General features: G+C 37.9%; 1 protein-coding gene across 1 annotated transcript; it reads right to left on the bottom strand.

Annotated features, from left to right (window-relative positions):
- Positions 1-17,883: 17,883 nt before the first annotated feature.
- yipf5 (Yip1 domain family, member 5) lies at positions 17,884-22,770 on the bottom strand. Its single transcript, XM_010770162.1, has 6 exons — positions 22,672-22,770; positions 21,828-21,940; positions 21,346-21,521; positions 20,227-20,372; positions 19,873-20,054; positions 17,884-19,004 (listed from the first exon to the last, which is right to left on the bottom strand). Exons 2-6 carry the CDS (start codon positions 21,932-21,934, stop codon positions 18,842-18,844), a joined length of 774 nt encoding a protein of 257 aa, XP_010768464.1. The 5' UTR covers positions 21,935-21,940; positions 22,672-22,770; the 3' UTR covers positions 17,884-18,841.
- Positions 22,771-23,091: the final 321 nt, after the last annotated feature.

Below are 23,091 nucleotides of genomic sequence, written 5' to 3'. Positions count from 1 at the left end.
TGTTTATTTGTCCATGCATTTTCTTTCCTTGTCCATACTTTGCAATACCAACAATGCAAAATTCAGATGGGAATTATTATATTATTCTAGCACAAAATCCTTTTTTCTTTTTTTAACCAATGTTCATCAGGTGAAATAACTTTGGGTAATTCATCAGATTTAGCTGCTCCCTCTGGAGACACAAAGGCTTTACAACGTGATTTTTCAAATATGCAGCAATACTCCAAGACCTGTAAACACACTTTGATGTTTAAAGTCAGTGTACAGTAGTCCTTCTAGTGAACTCTGAAACTCTTGCCTGTACTCACTCCAACATAATCAGGGCAAGCCAGCCTTTGACAGCCCTAATAATAAAGTAACATTAATCAAACAGGAACCGTTGTTACCTTTATACGTCTTATTTGTTCTTTTTAACGTTGAACTGTCCAAAAGAGCCTTAAATACTTAAATACACTTTAAAAGTGTCCTTTTAAAACGGACTAATAAAATGAATTGCAGAGATCTCACAATTATTAATGAACTTTCAATCTATAGAGAAGTAGATGTCCTAAATTATAAGCTGATTTTGCAAATCTGAAATAGCTGACATAAAAACAATCATGTGTTTTTTAAGATATTTCACTGACATTCTGATGAAAGCGATCATTTTAACATTCTCACAGTTTGGCATGCTACTATGAGTGTACAGTATGACCTACATTCAGGCCAAAAGTAATTACAGTCAATAAAATAAATGCTAGATAAATAGATGGAGGCCTAGTTTTGAATTCATGTTGAAAAGCAGCAGACTGCTGTTTTATGTTTTTGTCATTTTGTTCAGACAGTTCAAATAAGAAAAAGGAGCAAAGTGAATAATTTAGAGAATAAAAAAGGTAATTATTCTTCATTTTTGAACAAAGAAGCTGAGCTGAAATAGCATAATGAACAGAGAAATAAACTGCAGTTCAGTTGTTTCACAAATCGCAACCACAGCTTGTGTTTTCATGGGTATAGTGGAGAAACAGCGGCTCGATATGCAGACAGTTACTGTAAGGGATCGCCAGTTTTCCCTGAAGACATTCAGGTTTACTCTCTTGTTTACCAGTCTCAACATGCTTATGAGTGAGTGCATTACAGAAACACAACATGGAAACTAACAGTTGGGTTTTCACAATGTGGCAAATGGCCCATTAGACAGCTCGCTAACTCGAAACAAATAATGTTCGATGTGTCAATAGTCGGTTTTAATTACTTTGCATGTTGCCACTTTGAAACTCAAGCCAAAGCCACACCTGCTGGTAACCCTCCTCACGTGAAGAGTTTAATTTTCTCTAAATGTGTAATCGGGTTGTCTTATAATATCACTATAGAGGCTAAGCCACTGAGGTACCACTATATTGATCAGGTTATTGTTTTATCTGCTTTCAAGTCATTTTGATAACGTTATTTAGATGAATAATTCCTAGAAAATTGTATTTTAAAAAACAAAAAAGTTATAGGTTTAAGTTTTGGGTTACGTTTTTTTGCAGGATTCAAAAATCAAGTTTAATTATATTAGACAACATACACATGTATTTGCATGTTGGAGTAATTCCAGCTGAGGTCACGGCTGTTTGATGGTTTACTGAAAAACAAGCTCAAAATAGATCAAATTTAGTAATGAATGATTAGATTTCTGTCAGAACAGCACATACATGAGCCATGAACATGCATGCAAGATGTTCTTAAATAAGCCAAGTGTTTTATTACAAGAGCTGCTTTCATCAGTTATAATATCCACCTGTGAATATCAGGTGGGTGGGTCTGTTGGCGCCGCTGTCTCATTTGCGCAGCCATCATTAGTTATTTGATAATTTTGTTTTTAGGGTTAAGCCAGCTGTTGTTTTCACTGCAGATCCGTGGCTCACGGATGTTCTATTTAACAGCATGGCTCATTCACCTGGCAATCAGAGAGGGGGAGAGAGAGAGAGAGAGAGAGAGAGAGAGAGAGAGAGACAGACCCCACTCTCTTTTTCTTTTATGCAAGAGAAAAAAGAGTGAAACAGGATCGGGTGACATTTCCTCAGTTTAATGTAAGTGGATTATAAAGGTCTTACAGCCGCTGCAACTAAATAAAGACAAACCTTTAAAAATACCTACCAAATAAAATGCTGCGAAAAAGGACATCTTTATTAGAGAGCGCTTTTGAAGCAGATGCACCAGTTTACATATTCTGTGGTTGAGCACGGAGGAAAACAAATGTTGAATCCATTCTTCCTAAAACAACGTCTGTCCAAACACTATGGCCATCACCTACAATAATCTGCAATGTTTTGCCCTGGTTGTTGGATGATTTTGTCAGAAGTATTTCCTGCGTGAGCTTGTATATATTGTATGACACACTTTCTTTTTTAAATATGGCAGAAACAGAGGCCTCCGGGGAATAGGAAGGGATTGATTGTGTTCCAGATTCAGTGAAGCGATCAGGGTCTTGTGTTAAGGTGTTTATAACTGGTGATAACTGGGGGTAACCATGACAACAAAAATGTGCTTTCATTGCAAAAGCAAGCTTAAAAATTAGTCACTACCTTTGCCTCGTTGTCTTAAAGTATTTATCTGTCTGATGAAAGGGTCTGATGTGGTAAATTCATTTTTGAAGACAAGGGTTTTGGACATGTCTTTTCAATTACCAAAGTCTATAAAAGACCATGTGGATATAAAGCAAACACATCTGCTAGTCCCTCCACTCTGTGCAGCCCAGTGAAGATAGAGAAGAAAACATAGAGGATCCCAGCAGGATATTCAGGTTAAACATCATCCCATCTTGTTCTCTACCTTGACTCATTCTCCATCTTGGTTTCCAACGTCCTCCCGACAGCAGTGTATGAGCATATGTTTGTGTTTATTTCGTTGCTCAGGTAGCTTCTTGGAATTATTTAGTTTTGTTCTGCTCTGCTTCCAGCTTGTTTTTCTACTGGCAAAGCAGTCACCATGGATACATGCTGTGTTGTGACCTTTAGGGGTCGACCTATCATGTGCTAAGTGGTTGGTGTACACTGAACGCTGAGGACACGGCTTAGTGTAGAGTTGTGTTCACACAGAGGAACACCCACTGGCTCACACACACACAGTACTACACACACATGCACAAACAGGCCAGGCTTTAGCCGACGTGATGTTTTAGCCGTGTGTTCCAATCGAGTGATGAAACTCGGCAGCGTCACGGGTATAAACCGCCATTGTTGTATTCGTTATTTTTTCTAGTTACATTTGAAACGACAGGATTTTGTCGAAAAAATCCGGCAGATGTTGTTTTTAAAGCACCAACCTTGAGTTCACAGCAAAATGACAAAAATATCAAAACGGTTTCCAACCAGATGATCTGAGCGACTGCATTTGCCAGAGGTGCTCGTCTCCTCTGAATCATTAAGCCCTAGCTGCCAAATGTGGCCCACATCTTTAAAAGAACCAAAAACAGAATGCTTCAGTGAGATAAAGATAGGGAGAGGTGTATGTGCACAAGAGCTCCCTGGCTGTTAGCTAAAAGCCTGAAAGTTAACTCTCATAACTGAAGCAGTTTGCTGATGTGGACACAAACATGAATGGACCTGAGTACGAACCTACCTGCAACCAGTGTGATACAAAGTAATACTAAGTAAGGCTGAAATAATGAAATGTTAAATGGACTGCATTTGGAAGCGCTTTACCAGTCTTAGCAAAAACCCCAAACAATTTACGCAACAAGCCAGCTACAAACACAATTATTGGTGGCAGAGGCAACACACTTCTTAAATGTGAGGTTTTCTGCTGTTGCATCATTGTACATTAAGTTTGTATCATTGTTGGGAATGCCCACTTTACTTTAAACCATATTACAGCAGCATTTCACACAGTCATTAGTTAGACAGTTTGCTTTGTGTCTTTTGGATGTGTAAATCTTAAGTACATTATACTGCAATTCTGTTGTTTTGTATTGACAGTTGGTGTATTCTCCATTTTACCACTGTCTACATCTAATGTTAGGAGAATGAGAGAACCCATTTCTAATACTAACATTTTGAAAATGGCCACTATCAGTCATAAAATGGCAGCTACCAGTTCGTGTGAAACAGTCACAGATTTAAACATGTGGTTAACGCTGTCACTACTTGGTTAGGTTTAGGAATAGATTATTGTTTAGGTAATAATAAGTGTGATTGTTATGAAACTTACGATACGTACATAAGTGAGGAATGTTACATAGTTAAACTGTGTCAATTACCTTAAATATGTTTACTTTCATTTCACATGGGACAAAAACAGTGTTCCCCCGAGTCAGTCCTTTTTGAACATCCATTATTCTACCCTGACCTCCTCCCTTCTTGGACTTTATCACTCTTTAAAGTACGTCTGTGCAACTTTATCCTTTGCTCTCATTAGGATTTATACGGCAATAATCACCGCCTAACATTCCTGCATTGATCCATCTTAACAATAAATGATAATGGCCTTTAATGTTAAACAGGGTGTAGAGTAGGACTAAAGAAAATCTATGCTCCCCTCGACAACCGATAACAACCATTTCATCTATGATTACATTTCAGGATAGTAATGAGAGGCAGTTGAAAGAGTTCAGTGCATTTGAAGGATTCATTGAAATACATGAGGTGGGTGTTCACATGCAGGGTATGGATCCAAAGAGGTATTAATGAGTCAGCCTTCATTTCAGAAGTGTATTCAAATGTTGGGAGAGAAAAGCCTTGAGAAGCTAGAGGCTGTGTCATTTTGATGCATTAAATATGAGCACCTTCTCTTCTTGTCACATTTTTGTAATTAGATGTTTTGTTGGAGTGGGTTTCAAAACTGCTCGTTATTAATTGATATGCAACTTAATGAATGTATACTCAAATGTTTTTTAACGATACAAGGTCAATCAGGTTTTGGGGGTGTTTCACATTTCTTTCTCCCTTCTCTGTCTATCTGATTCATTATGAATGTGTAGATCTCCTATATTATTCATCAAAGAGTGAGTGAGATTGATGCTGGAGGGAGGGGTTGGTGGTGGGAGTGACATAAATAGGCAAGAGACCCACACATGCACACACCCAGATGGGAAAACAGTATGCTGGGTTGATGGTGATATGATGTGAGTCACCCAACTGAAACTTTACACCACCATTTCCATCATTGACCCAACTGTTTCTTCTACTCACTCCACCACTCCCTATACATTATTCTTCATCTGATGCTGTTTATTAAATTAATTGGTTAGATATATTTAAATCTGACTCCTGTGCACATTTTGAAATTGGTCTTTGTCTTTCAAAATAGTCCTTAAAATATTTCTTGTTCAGTGTGTCTGCGTTGTTGTAAGTTGAAGAATGTTGGCTGCTGTATTGTATTTTGTATTCACCACCATTAGCCAATATAACAGCTAGGACTTTACCTAATAACAGTTGTAAGTGTGTTTGTTGACAACATCCTCAAAAATATTCAGAAACTTGTTCTTTCTATTACTTTCTTCCCTAACTCTTTTTTCCCTACATTTTGCATTTTGTCCATTAATGCATTTTTTACGAATTAATTGTTCATTGTTATGTCCACTGCAATCTTTACCTGCCTTTATGACAATATAACATTATAAATGAGCAGTTAACGGTACAGTTCTTTATAACATGCCTGAGCACACATCACCAGAAGTCAGGTCATTTTTTCACAATATGAGCAAAACAAAAAAAAACGATGTTTCTGATATGACTGTGGACTTTGCTATATTTGTGTAAGAGGTATCCGAGATCCTCTATTGATAATTCACCAAATTTGAGAAGGCAACGTTTGTTTGTTTGTTTATTTGAAATCTTCTTGATGGTGGATTATATTGTGAGTATTCACTCTTTGGAAGATGCATAGAATCCCATATGCAAGTACAAATCCCTTCACCAAGATAAATGTCTATTATATCTTGATCTGTCCCTTCCCTTTTATCATATATGACATTGAGAAGTCATCCAAAAAACAAGGGTTTCATTACCTGACTAATTTCTGCACTAATGGGAAGCTTGTTTATCTAGGGGGAGTAATTAGTTGTGTCGATTAGCATCAATTAGATCCATAGTGTCTTAATCTGCCATTAGGATGCAGCGCGAGAGAATGTTCCCATGCCTACTCCAGGTTGTACACAGTTATTATGAAGGATGCGTTGCACAATTTGCCCCGAGATAGAAGGATGAGTGCTTTTAATCTGAGTGTTAAGTGCACAGAGAGGATATTGTAGTGCTTAGTCCAAATATTTACAGAGAGAAGGTTTTGAATGTATTATTTGAATCCAGAAAATAATATGTATAGACTTGTTATTTGCTGCCTTGTCTCTGACCTGTTTACGTTCACACAAATAATAAAATGGTGTTTTAATTAACACATTAAATACATACCCTAACTCAAGCCATTATATAAAATGGCTGAACAATAGTAGCAAAAAATCCATTTGCTATACAGTGCGGGGAGAACACAGTGTAGCGGAAAGTCTCTTATTATGAATTGTTATGTCACATGGAGTGTGAATCGGATTATCTATTATTATCTACCTTTGTGTGACAAAAGCAATAATATTTTCCCATGATTGCAAAATGACAGTGTATCAATGGACTGTGCGAAGATCGACAGTTATGAGTATGGTTTAATAAAGCCAAAATAGTTTGTTTGACATACATAAAAACTGAAAGTGTACTGTCAAATTACAAAAGAGAATCAACAGCGTAAAAATAGAATAAGAAAAGATAAAGAAAGAAGATATACAAATAATATAAATGTATTCAAAGTTAGGGAAGAGGAAATGAGCTAATTGCGTCAACCATCACCAAAAAACAGCAACAATCATATTCATTTGCAATACAATGTAGTTCATATAAAATACAATACTCAAAAATCAGAGTTCACATTTCACCACTCACCTATGAGAAAAATAAGCCCCGCCACTTAAAGAAAGGAAGACATTAAATTAAAGTTTTGAAAGCTTTATTATCTCATGTTTTGTTATAATTCCAGTATCTGTTTAATTTATTTGTTGCTTTTGTTTTGTTATGTATGTTTTTGTAAATATTTCTTGTTCTTGGGTCTCTTTTGGAAAATGGGATCTTAATCTTGATGAGACTGCCTGATTAAATATAACAAATGTATTGTTTAAATTACTAATACCAATGTAAAAACAGCACATGGGTGGATAGCAGCAGAGCCAAAGACATCAAGACTTTGCCAAGCACACTAACACAAACAGCAACGACACAGAGCCATGATATCAATCAAAGTAATAACCTGACAGTATCATGGTGAATTAAAGCTGTGGTCCCTTGGTATACATCGAAGAATAAACCCCTTTGTCCCTGCGGACCTACACTTCCTACGACAGAACAGGAATACATTGCTTTGAAAGGGATTTAATGCCGACAGCTGAAATGACAAACTAAGTTGAGGAGCAGGAGCTAGACTATCTCCTTCACAAAGCCTTCCTGAGGTGACATCATCAGACTGTTGGCAGGGGAGCTTGCTTATGACATGCAACAAGTATTCAGTAGCAGCAGTGTTATAGTTGAACTAACATACCAGAGCAGCTCACCACAGCACAGAAGAAACTTGGCAGGGCATTAACTTAGCCGCCTCATAGTAAAGGGTGCGTGAGATACACATCAGAACGCATATATCATGTGTCAATGTAGCAGCAATGCACTTAAGATAACCTCTAGGGGCCTCATTACAAAATAATATCCTGTTTGTACTATGTCAACTCAAGTTGGAAAAAATGCTATCAGTCTATCACCAAATAAAGTTTTCTAAAAGCATGACTGTGTGTTATCCTTTCTTAGACCTCCTGCTGATGTTCATTTAAAGATAACTTACTGTAAGCTTCATTTCCAATGGGATGGCCATTTTTAACGTGTCTATTTAGAATGTACTCTTCAGCCGTTGGCAAGTTTTGCCAGTTAAAGTGTCTTCATAATGTTTAAAAAAGTGTTCTCCATATTTATTGTAATTGCCATGTAAACAATAACAAAAGTTTTTTTAAATCCCTATCCCTATTAATTCAGGAAACTATCACAAAGTTATTCTGCTCTACTAAACTTAGATAGGATTTCACACTTTCACAGTTAGTTTTGTAATGAGGCCCCTGCACAACAACCCCTGGCTTCCCTCCATAAATGTACACTTCATAATGAAATCCCCATTATAGAGCCCATAAAAGAGTCAGCAGTTCAACATTCAATGTTCACTCAATCCTTCCACCGTGAAGTGACAATGCATCATGTGGCTTTCAGTCACCCTGCTGCCATGACACATTTAAAAGCCCACTGTGCTCTTGAGGCTGTAGCTCTCATCTCTGCGTAATTAGCGCCCTAACAATCAGAGCAAAATGATCTAATTTGATATTAAGCTGTGCATCATGCATGCATGGCTGAAGACAGAGAGGAACTGCCTGTACAGTACTGTGAGGAGAGAGATGAAAGAGAAGAGAACAGTCAAATGATTATGATAATTATATTGATGTATTATGATGATTACTAAAATCAACTTAAAGACTGAGCTGCTTGTTACCTCATTTATTATGCCAATAGTGAGAATACAAGCATCCCAATGTAGTAGTAACTGTTTTCTGAAACTAATGCTTTACGTTGTGCAATTAAAATGAAAGGTACTCAATACATATATAATATTATTACCTTATACATTGTGGATACTTCTAGTCTGTGAGTGCTGGTTTTGCTGGTCTGCAATTTGGAAAGTGAATACAATCACTAAAACACACAATAACACGATGCTCTACGGTACATAGTGTGTCTGTAGGTTTTGGAGGGAAACCTGTACAAGGTGTGGTTAAGTCATAATTTGGTGGTAGTATACATTAACTTGACTATCTGGTTATATGAGTATTTGAACACGTTGTCTTATCTTCTTAAGGGTAAATAACACCATTTGACAGTATATAAATGTGTCGTTAAAAGAGATTTGCCTTTTTACTGCCAGAGACCATGACAAGCATCTATCCTCCTGAACAAAAGTACAATTAATTTGTATTTTAGTACATTATATTACTCACTGATCATGGGGAAGTATTTGTTCCTGTTTATTAACATTAATAAGTGACCTTGCACAGTCTCTCACAGATTGGAACGCAGGGAGAAGAATAGCTCATTGTGGGCTGAGAGCAGTGCAATTTGAGATTTCTTTTATCATTACCCAACCGCTGAGTGTTAATGAGCCTACATTCAAACACTATAATGACACAATATAGATATCCCAGTGCATGTGCAGGATATTATATACACACTGTGCATTATATACAGTATGATTTATGAATATTAACAACTACTTATACAGAGTTCTAAGAATTGACCAAGGAAATTAGTCGGAAAACTGATTGAAACAAAAAGAAGGTCCTATGCTAAAAATGGATGCCAACTTCCTGGCACAGAGAGATTTTTCCACTACAGTCTGGAAACCTTCCACTCATTATGCATTATCTGCCAAGCCTTAGAGCACATACTTTGATTGGTTCTCATATTTGAATGCCTAACGCCCCTTGCCACACTAGAACAAAAAATAGGCCACACAAGCTTCAGGGCTATTTACATTTCACTAAGAGTTTCCTGGAATTACAAAAAAAAGAAACAGTGGTTTGTTTGATTGTTATGCAGAACCAATGTAGCTGTGCAGATCATTTGGTTATATTGAATAAACAACAGTACGGATATGAGACATGTTACTGACAGGTGCATAGGGTTCCGTATTCCATACGATTCCAATAACACTTACCCAACTCTGGACTTCGGACCCTTGTTCAATGACTAAAAAGATAAGGCTAAAAATAATACTGTATAGTCAGTATATTTTGAAGCTAATGACAAAATAGAGTTGCAGCAGATTGTGCCACCTTCCCCTTAGGAGACCCTGTTCTTCCCCCTTTTGATGACCTAAATGAATCTTTGTGCCAGCAAAGGTAACATGTTCTAGCACACAAAATAGAGCAATGATGGGGATTATAATCAGTTGAAAGCTCGACATTGCAACAATAATTGACTTTGGACCATTTATCTTGCTTTTCCCGCTTTGTTTTCTTTTAGATTTACATATTTATTTTCTCTCTGGCTTGTCTTAGTCCGTCATGGTCCAGAGTGTCAAACCCAGCACTATGTTTTTCGCTGGCCATTTTATAAATAGTTAAAGCCACAAGGTTATACAAGGCTCTGTCAGGATTCCTCTCTTCTGCTTGAGCTCTTCCTTTTGAGTTGCAATAAGGTCCATAGATCCCTGTGCAGCTCTCCGACACACTGCCAATTACTTCCAGGACCCTGGAGGGAAGGAGGGAGTGTTTTCAACTACCGCTGCTGCATGTGCTACTTTTAAGTGCTGAGCTGATGACTCCTGAAATAATCATGATGTTATCCTTACCCCACTGAGCAGTATAAAACTGACTGTATATGATGGGCAGGCTGTGACAAAAAAAATAGGTGATGAAAAGAATACGGCAACATCTCTTTTCCCAAGGCAAAAGTCATTAATCCAAGGGAAGAAAACCAAACACTGTGCTTTCCTTTTTCTGCAGAGCAAGATTAAATGTGCATGTTTACATATTAAACATAGAGGAACACATTTGATTAAGGCTAAGTTAGCTAGCTTTGTTCTACGCGAGATACAGCATTTCATATCAGGGTCATTAAAAAATATATTAAAGAATGCTTTTTAAACACCTCAAGAGATACCAATGGAACCAGTGTGTATTCACCAGTAATTAGTCAGTTCAGCGTGAACATTTATTTAGCCTGTTCATTCTCTTTGTGCTTATATCTGAGATGTTGATCGCTCTGCTGTAATGGTATCATGCTGTTACATAAGGCATAGAGAAACACAGCCCTGACTATAAATAGGATGCATTAGCTTTCATAAATAAATGAATAGGCAAGATGATTAAATAAATATATATTTTATTGCGTTGGGTACCACAAGCAAAAAGAGACACCAGCATACATTATGCCAACATTTGTGGTGTATGAACTTAAAATAAGGATGAGTAATGCTCGGTTGTTAACAGAGGCCTATCCACAACTACAGTCAGATGCATTTTCATGTAAGCACTAATTCAATAAGCAGTAATAGGAGTAACTACCATAAAAGTTAGGGGAAAAACACATGAATATGAATGATGAGTCACATTTCTACTAATGAAAGCACAAACATCGAATGACGTCAACTGAGACGCTGATGCTTTGGTATGCTGATGCTCCGAGTTATTATGCTTATGTCATGCATATTGAATAAGAACGCCCCCACAACGAACAGATGGTTTTTTTTATTCTTTATAGCCGCTGTACTCTGAAGGTTAACATAATTTCCCTTTCCAAAGTAAACAGTACAATTATTTCAGAGGCTGAACAGAGAGAACTGAAAAGGTCTTTTGTTAGTATTAGGTATGTAAAAGCTAAATTGCTATGGCTTAAAACTATTACCTAACACTACAGCTATATTAGGAAACATTTTATGTAATGGTGCTTAAAATATTCCATTGTCATCCACCAGGAACTGTTTGGCTCACTGAGCATCTGTGTTGTACTGCAGTCGAAAGAAGAAGTTTTCTAATTCATTTCTTTCTTTAAAGGTGAATGGTTTATCACAGGTGAGATGCCATACATTTGACTTGTCCCTTGGATTGTTAAAGAGTAACACACAATCTGTCCAGGTTCATTCATCATTTCTATTGAGCCAGACCTATGCAGTAGTGCTGTTCATAAATGTGTCATTTTGCTAAAGCATTTTAATTTAGGTTTTCTCTTGAGAAGAAATTCCGATTCAGTTATGTTTACTTTTCTGCCATATATCCCAAGTGTATGCTTTAAATCACTGTATTTGAAAGTAAAAAGTAATGCATGATAAACAACTACTGGTGTTGATATACAGTAAATATATGTTGATTAGGTATGGCAAATTCAGTAATAATTGAACCTGTACCAATTATTCTTTATATATTCCTAGAGTAAAAGTCTTGTATTTTATATTATTTTTCTATATTTTTGTGGATGATGGAAAATCCACAGGCCTGTATTTAAAAAAAAAAAAAGTAGTGAAAGGGTGTAGCAGGCACCAAGGAAGCACAAATAGCATCTTGGAGCAGATCTGAATCATGGGCCGGATACACAAATGATGTTTCACTTATGGTAACAGCCTTGGCGGGGGTCTGCATTCTTGGGTCTCTTGAAAGGCGCTATACAAATTGAAATTATTACTATTATTATTTAAGCTGTGGCTTGATAGGTCAAAAATGTAACTATTTTTCTCCAACTCTTTCTCCAACTCTTTCTCCACCGTGGCGATGAAGGAAGCATTAAGTACCGTTTCCTGCTGTTGACACCTATGGAGTTGTCATGCATACTGCCAGGGCCGTGGAACACTTAAACTAAATGCAGCCATTAATAAAATGATGAGTTACACCCTGTTTTCCCCGTTATGACACGTGACACTTCCGGGGCCTCAGGCAACAACATCCATTCATATTAAAAACGTTCACCATTTCACAAGTTTGATTGCCATGACATTTTTACATTTGACAAATGGAAGGTTTTGTTCTCAAACATCCATCTGTGAAAATAATGCACAGCTGCAGTTATACGAACATGATGGCAGGCTACAGTAAATGGCAGCATGCAGGCAACTGGACAATAATGCTCCAAAATCAAGTTGGCTCGACCATAATTGCTGTGCTTATTTTAGACCCTTTTGTGTGGGTCTGCACAGTTCAGGTCGGTCTCTGTGTGTATGCATGTGGAAAAGCACTGAGCTAACATGTAATATGTGCATTTTTGCGTCTCTGTGTGTATATATCCGTGAACATGTTTAGATTATACACCTATGTGTTTTTGCACACTGCGATATGATCCCATCTTAGAAATGACCAGTCACCATGAGCCTTATTATGATGAGCATCCCTCCCAAGACACACAAACATACTGTATGTACACAGAAGTGCACACGTCAAATGTAATGCTTGTACAGCAGTACATACTCACCTGTTCATGAATACACATGAGCATGCATGCATTCATGTACACACTAACACACACAAACACAGGTTCCCTCAGCTGGACTCTTGCAGTGTTTGTGTTGGTTCACTGAGTTCTGAATCAACTGTTGGAAGAGGCCGCAGTGCAACGAGCGGGGACAATTAGCTTAATGAAGTGCAGGAGCAAATCACACTCAGTGCTGTGCTAACAGTTGCTCTGTGAATATTCATGTGCTGTTGGCTTTGGAAATGCATTAAAAGGCGGCGCTGCGTTGCTGAATACCAATCGTTACATTTCCACCTGTCGCTCGTCTGCTCCCTCAGTGGAGATAACATCATAATCAGCCTCATTGCTTTGAGGCTTTTTGGAGCGCATCACGTACACAGGCCACTTTGATTATGCTATCCAGCTACATTAGCTTCTGTCCACCATTTCATAACAGAAACCCTGACTTGACTTATACAAAATAATAAAATGGTTCTGAGTAAATCATTTAACGAAACAAACGTCATACAAACTTATGAAATTGTAACTAGGTGTTATCAAAGTGACACATATTATAGTGGAATTTGAGTAAATGCATAAATGCTGAGAAATCATTTAGCAAAAATGTGAAGTTTTGTGAATTTCTTTTTGAACATTCAAGTGTTTGTTTTTTTGGACACAAACATATTGCAGTAAAGCATTGATATTATTCTTGACTTCTTGGAGGGAGATGAACAAGCTTAAAAACACGAAAAATAAATTAGCTTGAACAAATATTGTTTGTGCAGCTTTAAAATAGTTATGCCCTCAGCAGTAGTCTTGTATGCATGCACTTGATTATATATATATTTTTTGTAGCTAAATATCAGATAATCTTGTTAATTAAAAGGGAAGTAAGATGGTAAAGCAAAACTGGAAAGAAATCTCTGTTGGTCATACTGTACCATAATTTCATGTCACAGTAAAAGTAAATGCATTTTATTGTATATTGTCTTAAAGAAGATATTGATGTCGCTTTATATTATGTTAACCTCATGACTACGATATGAGCTCACATTCAAAATACATGTTTTAAAATAATAATCATACAGCTTCCAATTGTAATTACATACCAGTAGCAGTCATTTTCCATGCTCTCCAAATGCATTAGGCATCAATTTATATTGTGATACAATCATATTGACGTTATGAAATTGGATTTCTAATGCAGTATCATAACCTTTTTTGTGGGCAGATTTGTGCAAATCTCATGTCATGCTGTTTTGCAGCTATACATTTAGATTGCGTTGTTCATCTTTTAGTATATTGTTAAACTTCTGTGTATTCCCCTTCTCTCCACCTTCATCCCTACAGCTTGTGTCTCTCCATGCCTTTCTTCCAGCCGAGCAGGATAAGCTCTCATCATTAGCTGCTGCTCTCCAGTCAGTCGTCCAGCTTGCTGGGCAGAACAGACTGTGGCTCAGGCCAGCCAGATGGAGGCGAGATTATCCTCCATTAGATAACATAATGGTATGGGGGCCCATATTCCCCGGAGACAAGAAGAAAAGTCAACTTGGCAGATATTCCTAAAACAGCCGGTAGTGACGATGTTAAACACAATTTCTGATTACTAATATCAATACAACTTTTTCACCAGGATTTATGATAAAACTGAAAAAAGCATGTTAAACTATTAAGCAATATTGTTTTTTTTTCCTCTATTAATCTAATTTAAATCTTGTTTCCATAACTCAGTTAAAATAACGGTTTCATGTTGCCAATAATCTGTGTTTACATCGACAACATCAGGGACTGATTGGGGCCAGGCTAGCCATAGTGTGTGTATTCAGGATACTTGACAATGGTTCCACTAAATGTCATTCTATGTTATTATTAAATTAGCTTAATCTACAAACTAAGCAATGAAATAAAAACCTAACCAAACAGATATGTAGACGTAAAACACTTTAAAGAATCATGGGCTGCTTTGGGTAGACTGGAGTTTTTCATAGATCTGATCCATAGAGAGCTGTACATTTCCTGAAAATAACTGTGAGGAAGTTCCCAAAAGACGTGGGGATGTAGTCATTCCTCCAGGGTAAATGTGAGACTGTAGCCAATGAACACAGCTATAAACAATATTCAGTCAGCCAAGAGAGACTGTATGTAACTCAACACTGTCACCTGGAGGCGCTTGGGTGTACATCAGGAGGTGACGAAAAACAAGAAGACACAGCTCCTCTCTCTTGGTGCTCAATTTGCCATTTCAACAGCCATCTGGCTCCCATCATGGTTTCCTTAGTTCAGTAAATAATCCACACGCTTCAAGCTTATTGAAGAGCATCTACTATGTGTTTGACTGTACACCTGTTATGGAAGGATATGTGACAAGCGGTAATATTGCCCATATATTGTGGATAGGAAGTGCTACTGCTGTTAGAGCCTGGCTCAAAGCAATGTATGCAGCAACTTATGAAACAACATTGGCCTAATGGAATGATACAACTCTAAAATAGCTCATCAAAAATTGAGCAACGAGTGCAAACACAAGTAATTAAAGTTCTCTAATGACACTTTTTACGCGATTTTTTCGTATCGCCTATTTATTGCATGTTTGTTCAAAGATGTAGCAATACACCATTTTTTTATATCCGTCAATTGTGCTTGGGTCAAGTCAGCGTATCTACCGTATATTAGTGGAGAATAATTTTGAGAAGCCGATCCTAAACAATAATGTAAAAACCTGCCAACACAACAGATTGATTACCCAAAAGGTGGGCGTTTTTAATGCTGTCAGCTAATATTAAAAACAATGTCTCAAAAAAAATATATAAATAAAAATCAACACAAACAACAGTCTCTGAAAAAATAAATGCTTATCACAATTTGAGTGTATTATGATTTACACATTTAAATGAAATAATTCCCTTGCTTTAAACTATTTTATATACTGTACAAGGAACGAATCACACATAATTTATTGGGTGGAGGTGGCTCAGTCCGTTGGGTCTTGTCCTGGGATCCGGAAGGTTACCGGTTCGAGTCCTGGGACGACCAAGTAACTACCGAGGTGCCCCTGAGCAAGGCACCGTTCTCTACTGGGGCCGCACAGACTCGTACATTTACCCGCTGTGGGACTAATAAAGGATTTCTGATTCTGATTACTTGAATATATACTTCACAAAGTATAAACACATCCTAGATGTTCCCTTCAGGAAGTAACAACAATCAGCTGGTGAAGCGGATTAAATAAGGATTATATAAAAGCAAATATGGAATTTTGGAATAAATTCCTTCTCCAGGCCCATAAGGGAAAATGTGAGATACTGCTGAGTGAATCCAGATGCAAGATATTGAAACTCAACTGCAAACTGGCTGAAACCGGATACCATACATACACAAAAATGCGTGAATGTCAACATCCTGCTCCCTTCTATCGTACCCAAAACATCTGAAGTTTTTTCCTGAGATACTCCGCGTTGAAAAGACACAGAACAAATGAACAATTGAAAGCTTGAAAACACTCTCCAGTGTGAGCAGAAGTTGCAGAACAAGTTGGAAGACAAGGAATATTCTTTGTAGAGGAATACCAAATCCACATTTAGGTGGGACAATGAACATTTTTTTTTGTACATAGAATTACTAAATTCCACACTGATTTTACCGCCCTTTTAAATGGTCTTACAAGACAGATTATACATTCAGTAGATGCATATGTAAACACTTGCCATCTGAGATAGCCGCTTGTGAGAGCAGACTGCTCCCGTTAGATTTGCTTGAAATGCAAAGCATATCCTCGATGTTGAGTTTTCTGGAATAGAGAAAGCACTTCATTTTCATTTTTGAATTATTCATTCCTCCTAAGTGTGTTATTGTCCATTTAAGTAGCCCCCTTTGTGTATAGGTTTTGTGTATGTTAGTTCAAGGAAAACCCAGAAGGAGGAAGAAAAAAAAAGAGAGGACTGTTCCAACAATAACCATCAATATTTATTCTTGTCAACCTTCTGTTTACATTATGTGAGAGCCTGCATTCTAAAGCCTTAAAGTCAAGTCAAAGTCATGTGCTGCTTTTCCTGCAAGCTATCCAAACTCCTCCACACACCAGCTTAGAGTTTTAGACTGCCTGATCTTCTAAGTGATCTTCAGGCCATGTAGTCTTACTTGTCAAATAAAAAATATAAGACACACTTTTACCAATAATCTCTGCAGAAGCCTTTTTTTAGTAGTTTGATCAATAGGCAACAACCTCACATTTAATTGACCACAATAACATAAAGTGGTGTTTAATAAAAACTACACCATTATGGACAAATCCTTCCATTGACTTGTTCCTTGTTTATGTTCCCTTGTGTACTTCCTGTAGCTTGACCGGGTGTAAAGGAGGGTTTTACTTAAAAATCATGCTCCACTTGTAAACAACTACTGCAAGGTGATGAAACTGAACAAAACCATGACGATAGCCACTGATAGCTGAGCCGAACATTTTAGAAAATCACTTCTAATAATCCATATCCTAAACAGGTGAGGGGGGGAGGGGGATTTTAAGGGTACTTGAACACAATGACTATGAAAGTGGAAATATTCTTAGGGATGAAGCAGAAGAGGTGAGTCAACATGTTCATAGAGAATTGTCTGTACTCACTTTCATGTTATGACTAACCTGGTTTAATACCTTGAAAAGATTGCAGACCTAAGAAGCAAGAACATTTATGAATTAAGTGGATCAAAATGTGCTGATGTGTTCCTTTGATCGAGCAGCCTTCTGTGACAAACTCTCCCCAGGTTGTTGAAAACTGTTATTATGTGTCATACGCCCACGGCTTCAAGTAAGCACCTGCCATTCTCCTGCCACACAGCCACTAGCTTCAAGTTATAAAAGGTTATACCGCTTAAATTATGAGTTGACCATACAAGGCATCTTTTAAAATCACAAGGCGGATAACTTTCAAAGACAACTTTAATGTGCATATGAAGACATGAACAACAGATGACACATCAAAGCATACAAAGTGAAGTGACTAAATACAAAATGATAGATGTCTGGTCCTAGAAATGTACATTCTCAGAATTAAATTTGTCTCGATATCTAATCAAATCAGTTTGCTTGGAAATTAGAATAATGCCTTTGTTGCAACTGGTGTTTTCTTTAAAAGCATCAACATTTGAATTAATATAATAAACCAATACATTAGAAGATATAGCAGAGCTGCTGTTTTAACATCAAAGATCAGACCGATGCTTTGATGAGTGAATGATGAGATTATAGAATCCTTGGTCATGGAGCGAAGAAGATACAGAGGAAGATATCCCATGTTGTATGTAGTCTTGTGCAGAAGGAACGTCTGTGTTTCCCCTTGTCTCACAGGGTTAGATTCTAAAAGGGGGTTTTACAGAAACACCTCACAACAGCTTTTACAAAAATAGTTTCCCGCTGGCTCCAAATTGTTGCTGAGAGTCGGTTATCAGTCCTTGAAAATCGTTTGTCTAAATTAAAATGTCCGCTTCGGGTTTTCATTGTGTGAAATAATTGCTCACTTTCTTCCCATTCATGTCCTTAGAATCATCGGACTGCACAGCCACTGAAGGCTTAACAAGGTCCATAGGAGAGTTCTTTTTCAATTCTTCACCAGGTTTATTTCACAGTCCTAGTCTTTAAGATGTATGATGGAGCAAAGTGGACCGGAGACATGAATGAGACAATACGCCAGCCTGCATATGGTCAAGTCGGAATGTGGTGAGAGGTGGAGGCTTACTAAAGAAAAAAAAACCTTGGTGCCGTTTTAGAAAGGAGCTCCTACTTTTCTACAATAACAGTGTAATTGGCCAATAATTACACTAATTACACTGAAATTACAGAAAGCGCGGAGCGGTTATTTGGAACTGTTATTTGATGGGTTTTAGAAGACAGAAATGAGTGCAAAGACCCCGTATAGGAGACCACACGGGTACGCAACCAGCAGCTGCTGCCCGTCCATGGCCAGCGCCGAGATGAAGATCTTTGATGCTGAGAGGCTGCACCAGCCAATGATTGCTGCCGTTAGTATAATTCCCAGCATGCCCCTAAAGAGGACAAGAAATAAAAAGGAAGTTACCTTTTACTGTTTTAAATGTAGCTATTTTGATGAAATTCAAAGACACCATTATTAACCATGCAGCATAGGTGACATAGTACTACACAATATCTTACTTAAGCTGAGCTTTTTTGGAAGTCCTACAATACTAACACAACGACTGAAAAATGTAAACTTCTTCAGGGCTGTGACGGTTTCTTTATTGAGCGATATTCCAGGTCTCAGTCTGGTGCATGCAGCAGACTTCCACCCGGAAACATATGTAGTTAGCAACATATGTTGAGATTAAAACCACAAGTTGTTTGGTGTGTGGAGTCACACACACGTTGGTCAGTGTGAACGATAATCAGAGCTGGAAGACCCTCCTACAGTTGCAAGTCAGCTACAACAGCAACAAAGAGAGAGCTGTGGACAGAGGTGTGAATAGAAACATAGCCAAAAGCTATTGTACATTTGATGGCAGAACCCAGAAGTGCCGAGACGAGATAAAGTAATTTTCTACCAGTATTTTTTTATTTATTTGTTTTATTGTATTGAGAGTCTTTTGAGAACGGTTGCCTTTTCTTTTTAAGTGTTTGTTAAACCTATAATGTAATACAGAAATGTTTTATTATGAACACAGTATGCCTAAGTTGTGTCTTTCTCGAACACTTTCTGTCACACTGCCATACTCTTTGTTGAAAAAAAATTGAAACATGGCATTCTTATGCATTTGTTTTTTACCACACAGAGACTCCCTTTTACTGTTACACCCCAGGTGTCAAGTAATAGATAATGTCTAGCAGTGCGGTCTATAGACAAATAAAAGCCTTTGCTTGTTTTACAGGTTTTAAAGAGTTGTTTATCTCTGTACTCACTGTAAAGAGAGGAGGACTCCGAAGGTGGAGAGGAGGATCATGGGAAGGAGGCAGTAGCCCAACACGCTGGCCACACAGCCGAAGGAGACGCCCGTCATACTCATGAGGTTCAGGAGGCAGTACATGCCGAGGCAGCCGATCGCACTGATACCGTACACGTAGCCAAACTGGATCTTACCCGTCTGTTAACAGAAAGAAAACCAAGTTCACACAGTCAGATATAGATATGCACACACTGACATGATGACAGCTGTACAGGTGTAAAGATACAAGGCTGTAACAAAAGGTGCAGGATGTCAGTGCCTGATTATACTTCTACAGATTCGAAACACCAACATTAACTACATGATTTACCAGAAGGAGGGTAGCTCCGAAAGCCAAACAGAAGACCATCGGGCCAGCCAGGTCTGTCTCATTCATGATGCTGCCGTCTGCCACCTTCATTGGATGGAGGACCGTCAGAGTCTTCTGCCAGATATGGTCAAAGTTGATCCCTAATTCTAAGACGGAGAAAACACACATCAGGCATTTTGGAAACTGGATCTATGATCAAACATAGGAGGTAGGAACAAATGAACACAAATACGTTTTCAAGAGATATGTAGGGGCTTCTAAAAAGGATGACATAATAATAATAATTGTATATGTAGGTAGTTTACCTAGTCCTGCATTTAAGCTGCACCATTGTTCCACTTGCACTATTTATTTAATGTAATTTTTAACTCCCTTATTTCTTTTATGTCTTGTTGTATTGTGTGTTGCACTGTTAGCGGGGGCCTGGGACCTAAGATGTTCAGTGCAAAACAACTACACTGTTGCTATTGTGCAAGGGACAATACAACCTTTGAATCTTAGCTCTTCAACCCAAAGAATACAAGAGATGCAATTGCATACAGAAGGCGCACTGGTTTGCTTTAAACACAAGCAAACAGTGAAAACCAAAGACACGTCTCTCTTTCAGGACTGCTCAGACCTTTCAGTCAGCGTTTTGCAGGCCGATGAAAGCGTTTATCTTCATCTTATCTATCTAGGTCACTCTCATTGAAGTATGAAGAGTGTGGATTTGACCGATGAGCGACATTTTAACGTTTGTGTACCACACGAGTGCAATGGAGGTTAACATTGTGATTTCAGCTCTATATAAATGACTGAAAAAAGAATACAAATAAAATAAATATAAGATACATTTCCAAAGTGTAAGAAGCAGGAAGTGAAACTACCATTCAAATCCACAACACAACGTTATAAACAGAAACCAACAACATTTTAGAAAAGTCAGTTCTGCTAATTTGAAGTCACTTGTTCAGATAGCCAGCCTTGGATTTGTCAGCACTTCCTACTCTGTCAAAACTCTCTTGCAGCTATTAGATTCTCAGACTGTGCTGCCGCCTGCAACTGTTGAATGACACCTTAATATCTACATCAATTTTAGCACATTTAACAAAACATACAGTGACATTGTGGTTTGCCTACCTTCTAGCAGTGGCGGCTCATCATCAAAGCTGCTTCCATACATGGATTGTGACGGGGATGGAGTGTAGGTCTGTGTGGGCTGGAAGATTTGTCCTGTGTAAGGCTGCTGGGGCTGCATCACCCCCTGGGGAGCGTAGCCCATGGGCTGGGAGTAGTCGTACTGACCATCGTATGGCCTGGGGAAAACAGAATGAAAATGATCAACAGTACTCTCTTTGACTCCAAGAACATGAAATGCCTTGAAGGTTACTTTCTGATGATGTCATTTCAATTAGACAGTAGTATTTCTTTTTTTTAACAGACACTTTATCACATTTACAAATACATTGAATAGACGTAAAAGAAGGTATTCAGCAAAACAAACACGTTAGGTAGGTTAGTCTTTTAGCAGCTGAAATGGAACATCAACTATCAAGTTGCCCTTTTGGATGCGATGTGAACAGCTGAGGGAGTATTAGGTAATGGAGGTTTTCTTCACTTACTTGTATGGGGTTTCAGCATTGTTGTAGCCCTGGGCTGCCTGGTTTTGGTCATCTACACTGTAGCTGGACTGATAAAAGTCTGTGTTGAAAGTGTCAAACCCCGACATCTCTCACTTTGTTGCAAACACAAGGGGAAAAAAAGGAACACAGCTTATCAACTAGGTCAAATATTGTGGTCTACAGTGAGATGGTAAACAACGATGGTGTCGATATAAGAGTTATATTATCTAAGACAACATAGCACTTAGAAAGGAAACATGTAACATGGTTAAACATATGGACGCTTTCCATAATTATTAGCTTTACTTTCGGTAACTAATGTTAGGTTAGGTGACTTAGGTGACACAAGACGTTGTTTCTTATAACGTTTCAAACACTGTATTTATACACATTAAGCTGACTACTAAACGCATAGGACAGTTAGAATAGCGGTAACGTAAAATCCATGAGTTAAATACCACTGTGATCTAAAGTAGCTAGCTTACGTAGTCAACATCATGCTCAAAACCAAGATAAAAGTGTATGTTTTAGTCTATGATGAAACCACTCGTTTTATTATTAACTGTATACATTATCACATGGTTTAACCATAGACTGTATATATATAACATGGTTTAACCATCACAACTACTAGTACAACCATGTCGGAATACAACAATAACTTTGGGTGGCTAACATACCGTTAACTCTGCTGCTAGTAGGTAAGCTAGTGTTAGCAATAACAGTTTTGGACTAGCAAGCATAGCTGGTGGATAATGTCAGTGAAGCCTTAAATATTTAATTGAACTACCCTTTCGTATACATCATTATTAAACTGTAAAGCAATGCAAATGCTTACACGTACCTCTGTTTTTTGACAATTCTACACAGAGCCCTGCCAACTTGTTGAGGCTGCTACGTGTCAGGAGAAAGGTAAATCTTCCGGGATGACAACAGCCAACAGGAAGCCTCTTCTTCTTATTTTGTGTTTTTGGTGGACTGCACATCAACGTTTAAAGTTGCATGCCGCCACCTACTGTACCGGAGTGTGGAACGGCATGACTGAAATTATTTAATTAAGGAAAATAAAATGCTATGTTTCAGATATTAACCCTGTATTATTCAAATAAATAAAGCCCTGTAAACCTGAGGTCCGGGAAGACTCTTCTTGTTCTTTGTGAATTTTAAGTCTGACTAGACCCGGTGAGTAGGCCTACAACACGCCTCACTCTGGACTAAAGGTTTCAAGTTTCAAGGCTTTTATTGTCATGTGTGCATAGCTACA

Source organism: Notothenia coriiceps, unplaced genomic scaffold (genome assembly GCF_000735185.1).
Source record: "Notothenia coriiceps isolate Sejong01 unplaced genomic scaffold, NC01 NC01_scaffold00008473, whole genome shotgun sequence".
Classification (NCBI taxonomy): domain Eukaryota; kingdom Metazoa; phylum Chordata; class Actinopteri; order Perciformes; family Nototheniidae; genus Notothenia; species Notothenia coriiceps.
Note: the sequence above shows the minus strand (reverse complement) of the source record. Positions and strands in the feature narration are given on the sequence as shown.